Source organism: Myotis lucifugus, unplaced genomic scaffold (genome assembly GCF_000147115.1).
Source record: "Myotis lucifugus unplaced genomic scaffold, Myoluc2.0 scaffold_158, whole genome shotgun sequence".
NCBI classification, from domain to species: Eukaryota; Metazoa; Chordata; class Mammalia; order Chiroptera; family Vespertilionidae; genus Myotis; species Myotis lucifugus.
Genome location: NW_005871206.1, coordinates 184,007 through 197,622, shown reverse-complemented (window position 1 = coordinate 197,622; position 13,616 = coordinate 184,007). Strand labels below are relative to the sequence as shown.

Below are 13,616 nucleotides of genomic sequence, written 5' to 3'. Positions count from 1 at the left end.
TCTCACTGAAAGTATCCTAATTCTTTCATAATTTCTACTGGAGTATGTTTCCATACATATGACATACTCAGTAAGTGCTTACTGAATAAGTAAAAGACTAAGAGAGGTGTTGAGTAGTTCAATTACTTTCAACCTTAAAAGCATGTTACACAAATGTCTCCTGACCATTGTTAGCTTCTTTTATCTTTTTTGCTCACGTGAAGTTAGAGTTTAAAATAGAAAATAATATATCAAGAGCATGGAAATAATTATATGATGGGAATGCACTAATAAAATTTCTAATAGTCAACAAATTCCATTAAGTAAAAAGGCACATTATTTATGGCTAAAGATTGTTATCACCGTCCGGGTCAATACAGCTCCAAACCAGAGGAAACTACTATGGAATCTACTCTGAATTCCTGTTAAGTACGGTAGCTACATGCAATGGTCTGACTGTTTGTGCCCTTGCAGAATTCATACTGAAATCCTAACCCCAAAGAGGATGGTACTAGGAGGTGGGGCCTTTGGGAGGTGCTTAGGTCATGAGGATAGAGCCCTCATGAGTGGGGTTAGTGCTCTTATAAAGGGATCCTACAGTGTTCCCTACCAGTGGTCGGCAAACTGAGGCTCGCGAGCCACATGCGGCTCTTTGGCCCCTTGAGTGTGGCTCTTCCTAAGCCTTAGGAGTATCCTAATTAAGTTAATAACAATGTACCTACCTATATAGTTTAAGTTTAAAAAATTTGGCTCTCAAAAGAAATTTCAATCGTTGTACTGTTGATATTTGGCTCTGTTGACTAATGAGTTTGCCGACCACTGCCCTAGCCCTTTCCACCACGTGATGACATGATGATGAAAAGCCTGCAACTGGAAAAAAGTTCTCACCGGGACCATGCTGGCCCCATGATCCTGAACTTCCAGGCTTCAGAACTGAGAAATACATATGTGTTGTTTATAAGCTACCCAGTCTGTGGTGTTTTGTTAGAGTAACCCAAACGGACTAAGACACTATGTAATTTATACTAACTATTCCTTATTTTGTAATTCTGATCTAAATAATGCTATCAAAAACTGAAACAAATGGGTAATAATTTGCATTATAATTTAGACATATATAATGAACTTTTCTATAAGTACAGGGTGGGGCAAAAGTAGGCTTACAGCTATGAGCATGCGAAACAGTTTATTCTTGTATTATTATTTATTAATGACTAGAGACCCGATGCACGAAATTCGTGCATGGGTAGGGTCCCTAGGCCTGGCTGGCAATCAGGGCCAATCTGAGGGGTGACCAGAGGGTGATTGGGGGGACCTGCCTTGGCTGGCTTGATGCCACTTGCCTGCCCCCCATTACCCTGCCGCTGCTGCCAGTCACTTCCCTCTGCGGGGCAACCGGCAGGGCGATCGGGAGGCCCCCCGCTGGCACCCACCTTGGTTGGCCTGGGGCCTGCGGGCTGGGGACAGCTCCTGCATTGAGCGTCTGCCCTCTGTTGGTCAGTACGCATCATAGTGACCTGTTGTCCCACCAGTGGTTCTGCCATTCGGTAGATTTGCATATTAGGCTTTTATTATATAGGACTATATTGTTTTCTATATGAACTACTATAACCTACTTTTGCCCCATCCTGTATAGACTTTTGACTTGTGCTTAACTTTTGGAAATAATTTAAGGGGAGGAATTTTTCTTCATATTTGAGACAATATACACTTTACAGCTTGATAAAAATCCTTCTCTTATGGGTGGCTTACACAATCTTTTATTATTTTAAACAGTCAGTAAATCATTCCATGATAATTAAAAACCAATAACACAGGATTTACAATATTAATATTCTTTCTAATTTGTATCTATATAATCTCTTAAAAACACACCCCAAAATATTTATTTTCTTAAAATGCTTCCTTCTATGATTTCTCTGAAAGGGGCATTTAATATACCTCACCAGCATTTCGCTAAAAGGGCAAGGCAACCTAATCTTGATTTAGAAAGAGTTTTCATTACTTGGTTTCAACAGTGGGTTGATTGCTGCAGCTTCATAGACACTGTTATTCTAATGCATCTTTGAAAATGTTAACCGTTGTTCAGGAAAATTTCCAGTAAAAGTCATAATCTGACAGGGACCATGGCACAATGCATGCATTTTGCTCTTTTATTCACTGTGGGAAAGAAGACTTAATGCATCCTTCCTTAAAGTCTATTAAGTCACATTACGTACTCCTCATTGAGAGAGAGAGAGTCATTGCAAAAAATAACAGGAAAGAGGAATTAAGTGTGCACTTACCTGTATTAGACATATCTGTAGGGCTGTGGTCCAAAGAAGCAATTGAAGTCTGTTCTGTTTTCTTGTATCCAGTTTTTAACTATGAAAGACAGTGAGAAACATGAAATCTCATTTTCTAAAGAAGGTCAAAGACTAGACTAGAAGCTCATTCTATATAATAAAAGCGTAGTATGCAAATTGTCCCCTCAACTGGGAGTTCTTCTGGGAGTTCGACCAGGGGGTGGGGCCGGCTGGGGGAAGGGAGGGCGGCCAGCACCCTCTAGGGACCCTACTAGTGCACGAATTTCGTGCACTGGGCCTCTAGTGTTAACATAAAAAGAATGGCTAAAGTGACTAAAGCATTAGTTCAAAAAAATATAAAACCTCTAAAAATTTGGTATATCCATCTTCAAACAAAGAAATTCAGATTAAACGTAAAAACAGCTTTCAGCTCTACTATCCAAGGACAACAAAATAGGCCATGTACCTTGTCGTTGAAAAGGTTATCACCCCAAATGAGGACAACAAAATAGGCCATGAAAAGGTTATCACCCCAAATGAAAAAGTATAAGGGGCTGACAGAAAATCTTATACCCTGTATCTGATTAGCATATACCAGTAACTGAAGTTACCTCTGACAAACTGTATTTCACTGACTGAAAGCCGACCTGAGTTTCCTATTTTACTTTATAGCTAGCACACACTTAAAGACTACATACTTTTTACTTTATAACTTTGATTTATTAGGTTACTGCAGCAACTAGTTATTAATTGTATTGATTTTGATGCAGAAACCCCCCCTTTGTGTGTCTGCGTGGGTGAATGATATCCTAGTATACACACGTGAGGAACATACCCACCCACACTGCGTGGTAGAGATTACTCTCTGTGTGGGAAAGAAGCTAAGGAACATGAAGGAATACTGCCTGCCTTTAGTCAAGCAGGAAACAGAAATAATAATGTACTGAACCATACTAATGACTGTCTGAAAACATGTGATATTCCTAACATAGTTCCAAGTGATATCTACATGTATCTTTGTGATGCCATTCCTGATCATAGTTTTCTGGGCAAAAGACACATTGACTTGAGTAAATTGTATTTATTGACAGCACAGCATAAAAATCTTTCAAGGAAATACCAGTTTGCTAAGACACTGTATTACCAAGATGATAATTCTCGATGTATATGGGAAATATAAAAACATATGGGGGATTTATGGACTGCATAAGAAAGCAGGAATGGAAGAGTACCTGATTTCCCTTCAAAGAAGGTAAAATAGCATCTGTAGTTTTGGGGGTAGATGAGGTCTTTGGAATCGGTATTTCAGGGGGAGAAGAAAGAAGATTAAATGCTGAAGCTTGAGGTCCATATTCTCCAGAGGTCTGTAAAAGGGGTGTACACAGTGGGTTTTCTGGGTGACTGCCATCCGATTTTTGTCTTATGAATGCTATCTCCCAAGCAGGTTCTGACCTAGCATTAAAAAGAAAACACTTTATGAATGTATTATGGATATAGTACAATTTAATTCTAAAATAGTATTTCACATATTACTTCAAAATATTTCTTTTAGGGTCTCAAGTACTTATGACATCTTAAAAATTACTATTTTAAGGAGCCATGCTAAATGATTCCTTTTATCCTGTGAATAGAATAGTTACCTCAACTTGGCTCGGGTAATTATGCTTTTTGCTTCTTCAAATGATACACCAATCATAGATTCCTTGTTTATTGAGACAAGTTGATCTCCTGGCTTCAAATGTCCATCCTAACAAAAATAGTAACATTTTTAAAGAAATGAATAAGGATGGTTTTAAAAAAATTGATGCAATTAAAGCAAGAAAAGTTTTAGTGAAGAATGTCTTAAAGAGCAAAATCAGAGATCATAACACACAACTGCTATATCCATAAGTGATTTTTTTTCTCCTTCCATTTGATTAATGTATGGGGAGCAAAACACAATAGTAACACTGGAAAAGACTAAGCTATATGGAGAAAGTATTCACCACAGGGATTCTACATGTTCAGTGAAATGAAAGAGCTGATTTTGTAAGGTTAGTAAACACAGTTCCGTATTGCCTGGGCTCAAATCGTATTACAGAATTTGGTTGCATATGCATTTAAATCAAGCATATCCAGACTATATTTAGACACTCATGTGCATTAGTGTGCAACTTAATATGCTTAACTTTAGTTTGAGGACAATCATGCATTCACTCAAGGTTAAGGTGAAATGGTAACAAACAAGAAAAACAACCATTTGGCCACAGGCTGTAAAATAATAAGGCCAATAAACGTTAGGGAAGAATAAACAAAACTCCAGAGTGCTTATTTCGGGGAGGGCGGGTGGAGAATGTGATGGGGAAAGCACACAGGAAGTCTCAATGGTACTTAAACTTTCTCATTAAGTCAAGTGCTGAACTCTAAGTGGATTCGTAGATGTTCATTTATCATTATGCTTCGTCAGTTTCATATATTTCCCAATATCCTTCTGTATGCGTCAAATATTGCACTCTAAACAAGAAACGAAGTGATCCACCCCCCCAAATAAAAAGAAAGCTCATGTCATTTGCCCGACAATATGCCTAACTACTTAAATTATATTTGGGTTCTATACTCCAAATCTGGTATTCAAAGTAAGGGTCCAATAGACAATTTTAAATCTTATTTTAAAATAAATCAATTAACTAATAAAATGAAATAAACATTATTGTTAAATCCAACTATAGACCATTTGGAATCTGCAAAAATAATTCCTCATTAGTATCAGTTTAATAACATAGGTTGTAACTGACATGTAGAGACTACATTACTATTGACTTTTGTGCCAAAGCCTGGCAACAATTTAGGGGGGGAAAGGAGGAAATGAAGAAAACCCTGCTTCATTGGAGCAAATCATGTAAAGGTCACTGACAAGGAAAGAAAGGTTCTTTTAGAAACGGGGCGGTAGTCAATATTAGGTTACTTTGTGTTGACATAAGCATTCTTGGTATTCAGTTCCTTCTATTTAACTTCCTTGAAAAAGGGAAATTCTATAGTGATGACTCTGTGGCAGATGGCAACTCAATGGCCTTTCATTTGGGCAGGAGCTCTCAGAGGCAGTGGGTGGGGTGGAAGGAGCACAGGCTGGGCAAACAGATAGACCTGCACTCACACTTCAGCTCTGTGGCTTGCTAGCTAGATGTTCTTAAACAATGAGAGGGGGTGGGGGGGGGGGGAGGGAGAGAGAGAGAGAGAGAGAGAGAGAGAGAGAGAGAGAGAGATGGGGGAGAGAAGGTAGGAGATGGGGAGGCACACGACCTCCTCCACAGGGAACGCAGAACTGAATTCTGGTGTCTGAGGCAGCTCCTGTATCTATGTATCTTACAGAAATCAAAGCTGGTTGTCAGGGCTGCAGAGAAAAGGGCTACAGAAAACAGACGTAGGCAACAGGGTTCAGGCTGACCTGCGACCTCTCACAGCCTCCTCTCGAGCTGTACAGTATCAGCAGCACAGAGGGAAGAGCCCTTGTATAGGCAGCTTAACGCATCTTATAGTAAAGTCCACTGACCCACTGAAGCAGCATTCTTAAGCAGGACCTGAGTCAGGGGAGACGGGGAGAACAATGCCTTCTGACTATGGCTTCTGGTGTTTCTATACATCTTTTCTTTCTAAAATGTATCCACAGCAGTGGTGTTTTTTTCTTTTCTTTGCTTCCTAGAATAAAATCTTAGCTGATCATGTGAATTTCTGAACCTGCTTAAAAGTCAGAACCTGCAAACTAAAACAAAGCTATTTCTGTAAATGTCTGGCATCCCAAACCAGTGAATTCTGAACCAGCCGCATTGTGTGTGTGAAGATGCTAACTTCAGAGGCCTCTTCCACGCTGTCTCGCTTCTGACTCAGCAGTTACTGAGCGACTAGACAACACGATGGGCAAGGTGCCAAGCACTTGCATGTGCCCGACTTCAGAGTCTGAACTCTTTCAGGTTGACGTCTGTAAAGATGCAGTAATAATCCATCCCTGACCACTGAGATGCTTCTATTAGAAACTACCAACACTGTCCATTTCAGATTATGAAGACTGGTACATCGTTTTCTAAATAACTTGTTATCTTATCAGAAACCATCTACCCGTCTGACTCCGATGTAACTAGCTCACTATTCCTCACTACTAAGGGATGTTTGTGCAAGCTTTTGTCCTTTCCCATGCCGCCATCAGATGTCCACTGGAGGTACCCTTCTTTTATCCCCAGCTACCGATGTGAATCTGAGTCAGTGGTTTAACCTCCATGAGACCCTACTTTCTTAGCTGTAAAGTAGGGATAAATACCTGTCACACAGGTTGATGCCATCATTAAATAATATATATAAAATCAAGCACATGTAGGTGTTATATACAGGTGAGTAGAATCAGAATCCCAAATCTGTTATGGGCAATTTTTACACTGATAGCAAATTTAATCCTGTTATTCCTTACTTAAGAGCCTGTGATGACTGCCCACCGGTAGAGAAGTTGAAACTCCTTAACTTCCCGAACCCAGCAAAACAAACTAGCTGCAGCCTACTATTTCTAGCCTCCTCATCCAACTTCCCTTCTCGGCATATGAATTCTTCGTCCTATTTTCAGAAAATGTTCTTCAACCCCTAATGCTTTTACACGTACTAATTTCTGTCTCGAATGACACCGCCCACCCTGCCACTTCTCTAGCTGATGAACTCTCACTTAACTTCACAGCCAGCCTCAAACATCTCTGCTGTGAGTTTTCCCTGACTCCCTACATTTACTTAATTGTTCCTTTCTCTTTGCTCCGAAAGTTCTTTTATGTACCTGTATTACTGCACTGACTTTGTGCTGCCCTTGTTTTTTACTCTCCTTATATCCTTTTCCTCCCATGAGAGCAAATTAATTCAGCATTTCCCAAACCAGCAGCACCAATTCTCTCGGCTGGCCAGAATTATGCCCTTGTCATGGTTGCTCCCCCAGCATAGTGCCAGGTACCTAAGTCCACAATAAATGAATAAGGTCCAAGAAATTAAGGTGGCTTTCACAGAAATAAATCATGGCAAAGGAGGAAAGAATGTGGCATTGCAAAGTGAGCCCTCCTGGCTGCTACTCCTTTAGCTCCACCATTGGGAGTGCTTTCTACCCTTTGCCATCCTGAGGCCTTGGTCCTATTTATCAACAAAGCCCTGGTCCATCTATAGGCTTGAGATTGCCTATTTTATTAGTTCTGAAGCAATATATTAAAATTAGAGCAAGTCAAAGTACTCATATGCATTTAAAATATTAACAATTGTTCAATTTGATAACTTAACAAGGATAACCGTATAGCCTGTGTTCCCTATTCTGAATATACCTACCATGCAGAAGTTTTGTGCGGATTAGGTGTTTATTAGCATTCTAATACAGTATTTAGAACACAGTGAATGCTACTATTATCGATTTAAAATGTTTAAAAATAAAAGAGCATCCATTTTGTATTTGCAGAGTAAATATGCATATAACTATCCATCATGAGAAAGTACACAAAAAGTAATGTAAGCATTGCCAACTTATTTATTCTTCTGTCTACACCTTTCTTTATTTTGGCTGCATGGACAGGACCAGGTACAAAGAACATTAACAGCTCTGTGCTGCCCTCTAGTGGTAAATATGCAATATAGTCCATTACAGGATTTTGCTTTTATTCCCTTTCAAACAAGGAAATTCTAAGGAAAGTTTGTATTATGAATATAATTTCTTGGTCTGCTATCACTGACAGCTGATTAAGAGCCACTCCACGCCGCTGACATCAATTTATTACTTTAATTACCACTATTTTTCATGGAATATAAAAGCACAAGTTGATGCTTGTCCTAAAAGCAAATTCTTATCACTTGTTAGGTACAATGATCTGTTATTACACTATATCAAGTTCAATCTAGGAAATACCTTAGCTATCCTGAACTCACATACACACACACACACACACACACACACCTCAGCTTCAAAACTAAAGTAGTACTAAACATTTCAGTTCTTAAAAGAAAAATTCATTTTTGCTTGAATTTGTTTAAATTTAGCATTTAAATATGTTCCTATTTGGTTAATAATTTAAATTCAATGGCCCAAAATTTATATCATTATAATATCACAAACTTACTGTATAATACTTATAACTCATGCATTTGGAAGATACCTTATTATCTCAACAAGTCTGAAACAAAATCATTTCTATTATTTTTGAAGTTATTAGTAAAACTGACTTTTTTCCCTAACAAAGAAAAAAAATCCAGTAAAAGAGATAAGCTGCTTGCTAAACAAGTGTTTGGGGTGGGAACAGGGATAGGAGTAGGTGTATTTGTTCAACCAAAACAAGTAGAATAAGAAACAACAATATGAACAAACCTAATGATAAGAGAATCCTTTCTCATAATATACAGTTTGATATAAATAGGATGTTTTATTAAATTCTTTATATCCTATCTATTTCCAAAAAGCACTGGGGCCAATTTTTAATAAAAGACATATATAAGCACAGCAGTAAAACAAAAATAGCAAATAAAATCCAAAAGAAATGAGACCGCAAATATAGTAACCAGTTTGTTAACTAAGTTGCTGGTATTGTGCTTCAGACTTGGGTGTGAGCCTCTAGCAACCAAAGGAAAAAGGGACTAACGAGTTACATATTTCTCTCCTTAAAGCAGCGGTTCTCAACCTGTGGGTCGCCACCCCTTTGGGGGTCAAACAACCCTTTCACAGGGGTCGCCTAAGACCATCAGAAAACACATATAGAATTACATATTGTTTTTGTGATTAATCACTATGCTTTAACCCTTTGCGATCCAATTTTATTTTTGGAATTCAAACAGTCTGGTCCAAATTAATTGACGGGATTGAATGTTGAACCGGTTTGCGATGTCGACTTCAGCCTTGACATTGGACCTGCTCCTAGCGCCTGGTCTGTCGAGTCAGCCTCAACGTTGGACTGAAAAGGGTTAATTATGTTCAATTTGTAACAATGAAATTGGGGGTCACCACAACATGAGGAACTATATTAAAGGGTCGCAGCATTAGGAAGGTTGAGAACCACTGCTTTAAAGAGAAGAGTAAGACATTCTAATTCCTAAAAAAAGGATATTCTCTCATCTTAATTCTAAATCTAATTTCTCATGTGAGCAAGTAATTAGTGATATAATTAACACGCTGAACAAAAATTATAGTAAATTTAAAATGAATGAATTTTATTTGCTGAGTGTTTGTGTTTATTTTGTTTTACATTTAGGATAGGCTAAATGAATATACTTCAAGCTTAAGTGATCCAAATTAGTCCGAACTCCGAGCAGTCTAGAGATAACAACACGTCTTCAAGTATAATTTCTCTTAACCAAAAATAGGATAAGAGTTGAATAGCATAAATTAAAAATCTATAACCTTTAGTGATAGCCTGAAGGCTGTTATTTTCACATTTTATTTCATATTCATTCTTAGGGCAAAGCTCCTTGAGGGTAACAGGCCTATCTTCCAGTTCCTTTGTTCACAGGGGACATTCAGCTAATATTAAGACTAGACTGATGAGACAGAAAACAAACCTTGTTACTAATGGTTTTGTTCTTTTTGGTGAAGGTTTTTTTTTTTAATTTTCATTTTTACCTTATAACAGTCTCCGCCAGGAATGATTTCCTGAATATACACAAAGGGACCTTCATTCCGGTTAATTCCTCCGAGGATCTTCAGACCGAGGCCTGTTTCCTTGGTAACGGTAATCATCTGCAAGGCAGGATCCCTAAGATAAAGTAAATTAGCACTCACAGGTTACAACAGATCTTACGAGGTTCTCCTTAAACTACTTGTTGAATCAAATTCTTGGATCTAGATAACTCAAAGTACTCAGTACATTCTAGCAACTACATGTTAAAAAGTATGGTGAAACAAAAGCAATCAAATGGATTGTCTTATCTGTAATTTTCATTTTCTCTACAAAACAACCAAACCATAAAAAAAAATTACAGCAATAATGCTTATTTCTTTGGAAAACAAACAAAAATAGTTCAAAAATATAATAGAGATAAATTTTAAAAATTTATTAAAGATGATAGAAAAGATTTGCTTTTATTGATTTTTAGACTATTTAATATTGAACAATTCCAATACTAGATATTTTAATGAGTTAGGTAAGTGACTTTAAAGTAAAAGTGGCCATTTAAAGCAAAAGAAATATAACCTCCATTTGAATTACAAAAAAAAAAGTTTATCCTTTTAATTGGGAGAAGTATTTTCCTGGTACAAAGCACTGGTCCAGCTGTGATTTCCATCAGATGTAAGAGCAATGCCATCAGAAAAGAACGTGTCTAAACGTTCTGGGAAAGGTATCCCCCCAGGTTACATCTTAGAACCCTCTGGTCAGAGCACTGACTTTCTCTTATGGGCTTGATTTGCACTAAGTAGTTGGAAAAAGTTCTGTGCTGAGCTGCTCAGCACCAAGACATGGAGCTCTGTGCACACTCTGCAGCTAGGCCTGGCTGGTGCTGCTTGGAGACTAGACCTTTCCAGTGGTCAGAGGAGGAAGCATCAGGGAAAGACCCCCTGAGTTTAACTAGCCGGACACCCTTCTCCAGGGAAGACCTGTGAACCTGAGTCAAAAGGCTGGTACACACTTGTTTACCATGTAAGCAACAGTAGATGTCTAATGTATAGCAGAACCTAGTAAAGAATTAATCACTTTGAGAAAAAATATATATAATTATGTGGTTCATGGACATATATACACATATATACATATGTATATTTATATGTATATGTAAAAAGAAGCACTGAAAAAAACCACAAGAATAAAAATGGTTATCTAGGTGAGAAATGAGGCCACAGAGTGAAGGACAAGCATGCAAGCAAGCCTTCTCTGAATGGGCCTTGTTATGTGGGTGTGACATGCTGCAGAGTGGCAGTTCTTCCCTCCCCTGTCTGCGTGCCTCTTGGAAAGTGACTCTACCGCTCCTTCCATTAAAAAGTAAAGTCTACCTCTCTATACCTTGAATTTGGACTTGACTATTTAAATTGCTTCAACCAATGGTACTCCAGCAAATGTGAGGAAAATAGACATTTGACAAACACCTGTGCTTCCTCCTGGGGACCATTCCACTGCCACATAAAAAAGCCTGAACTGCCCGGCCGGTGTGGCTCAGTGGTTGAGCGTCGACCTATGAACCAGGAGGTCAGGGTTCGATTCCGGTCAAGGACACATACCCAGGTTGTGGGCTCAATCCCCAGTGGGGGGCGTGCAGGAGGCAGCCGATCAATGATTCCCTCTCATCGTTGATGTTTCTATCTCCCTTCCTCTCTGAAATAACAAAAAGAAAGAAAAAAAGCCTAACTAGCCTCCTGGAAGCTGAGATCAGGTGGAAAGAGGCATTCGTCATCCAGCCTTCCCAGCTAGGCCCCAGACCATGTGAATGAGGCCACCCGACATCATTAGGTGTAGACCAGAAGAATTAATCACAAACTCATGGCAAAGGATAAGAGCTTGTATTTTTAATGCACTTGGAGGTGGTTTGTTACTCAGCAAAAGTTAATCTTATGTTATTTTTATACTGAAATTATAACATATTTTAGATATTCAAAAATTAGATCAATTTTATAAAGCAATCTCGAAAAATAATTCTAAAAGAGAATACAGAATTTGCCCTTTACATTGATTTACACTAAAAGGTGATTATTGATCAACTTCTCATTACTGCTATCCTAGACCACAGGTTGTTAACTGTATAACACTTTCCACCAGACACTCACGAATATTCGACAGATTTAAAACTATGATAGTTTAAAACATACTAAATTTAACAATTACTTTTCAAGTAGACCGGATGGTACTGCAGCAGATGAATTTTTATTCATGGTTTCACCACAGTAGCCTTGCATTTAACAGCCGTGCAAATGAGAATCTGATGAAGAATCTATAAATTCTTCTTTTCCTAAGACTGGGGAAGCAGAAAACAAAGTGTCATGTCTTAGAACAGTCAAATGTGCTCCATAACTTTGCATAAAAACATTACATACATTTGGCACATAAACAATATGTGCCTGTGTATAGATGCTAGATGAATTTTATATATTTTGGGCCATGTCATTTTAGTCATTGCTCATCGTATCTGAGAAATGTAAAGATAGTACTGTAGATAGAGACATAGATAAAGGTATCGAGGTATACCTATATCATCATAACATCTACATCTATATGAAAGCTGCACTTCTGACAGAAGTGAAGAATACAGGGAAGCTATAGGTAACTACGATAGCTTCCACCATTAGTAAGCGTAAAAAGCACATAATAATAAAAGACGGAGGGAAATGTCTTTTCTGAGCACAAGGCTAGGAAGTTTATAGTCAGAATGTCTGCAAAATAATGATACAACACACTGTTGAAGAAAATAGAAATTCCTGTTGTCTCACCAACTATCATGAGGGACTTCCTGCAGATCCTAGATTAGTCTGACTCATGTTACTCCACAAGCTTCTTCAAATTTTCCTGTGAAAAGAAAAAAGTAGTTTGATCTCTCTCACAGACCCACTGTAAAAATTAGAGAACAGTGGTATCATTAAATTAAAAAATATTTGAACAGAGATTTACCACCTCTTCATAAGAAACAGAATGGAGTATACAAATGAAGCTATAAAAGATTTTAGGATCCTTCAGCACAATCCTCTCATTAAAGAAATGAGGGTCACAGAGATTGCATACTTTCCCCACCCAAATAAGAATCGGTCACTGGTTGTTTTCCCAGCTAGAATTCAGGCTGCAGAACCTAGAATATGGACCTTGGTTTCAGATACACCTGGGTTCCAATTTGCACTGCTGGGCTTTTCTGAGCCCGTTTCTTCATAGGTATATTAGGCAATAGTGATGGTTTTCCAAACGAATACCCATGTCAAAACCTAGCAAATTATTTCACCCTCAATATGTGTTGTTTGTTATAAATCAATGATACCTTAATCAAGTTAACTTTTTAAAAAATCGGATTTTCAGTTAAAAAGGGCAGCGGAAGTGGAACTCAAACTGGTAATTTGTACACTTTATCACATCAGAGATTCTTCAAACGAGCATTAACTATTTATATAACCCTACAGCTGTTTAAGGACACTGACAAAAATCAGGAATAAGTCCCTTCCCTGGGGTAGACTTTACTTAATTGATCTTTTAAAAAATGACATTAAAGTTTCAGAAAATAAAGATATAAAAGGTCAGAGGGTTCTTTTACTATCTCCTTTCTTGTGTACCCAGGGGCAATTTTCCAGCTACTCGTGCATTTTTTCCCTTTCAGGAATCCAGTCAGGAATGCTGCTCATCTGTCTTGGGGTGGACACATAGCTCTGCCTGTAACACAGCCCAATCCTGTGGGAAATACCGAAAGGCTTCA

The 13,616-nt window shown here is 38.2% G+C and overlaps 1 protein-coding gene across 4 annotated transcripts in view; it reads right to left on the bottom strand.

Annotated features, from left to right (window-relative positions):
• STXBP4 (syntaxin binding protein 4) overlaps positions 1-13,616 on the bottom strand; it is a 118,805-nt gene that overhangs the window by 100,422 nt on the left and 4,767 nt on the right. For 3 of the 4 annotated variants that reach the window (XR_002830909.1, XM_006095576.3, XM_023759571.1), the window contains exons 2-7: positions 12,652-12,727; positions 12,050-12,179; positions 9,859-9,991; positions 3,905-4,011; positions 3,497-3,716; positions 2,265-2,343 (exon numbers count right to left, since the gene is read on the bottom strand). Coding sequence is in view for 3 of the 4 variants with exons in the window: in XM_006095576.3 (XP_006095638.1) it covers positions 2,265-2,343; positions 3,497-3,716; positions 3,905-4,011; positions 9,859-9,991; positions 12,050-12,120 (610 nt within the window). In the remaining variant the exon portion in view is untranslated. The remainder of the gene's footprint in view (positions 1-2,264; positions 2,344-3,496; positions 3,717-3,904; positions 4,012-9,858; positions 9,992-12,049; positions 12,180-12,651; positions 12,728-13,616) is intronic. The other variant, XM_023759572.1, reaches the window with a different exon arrangement.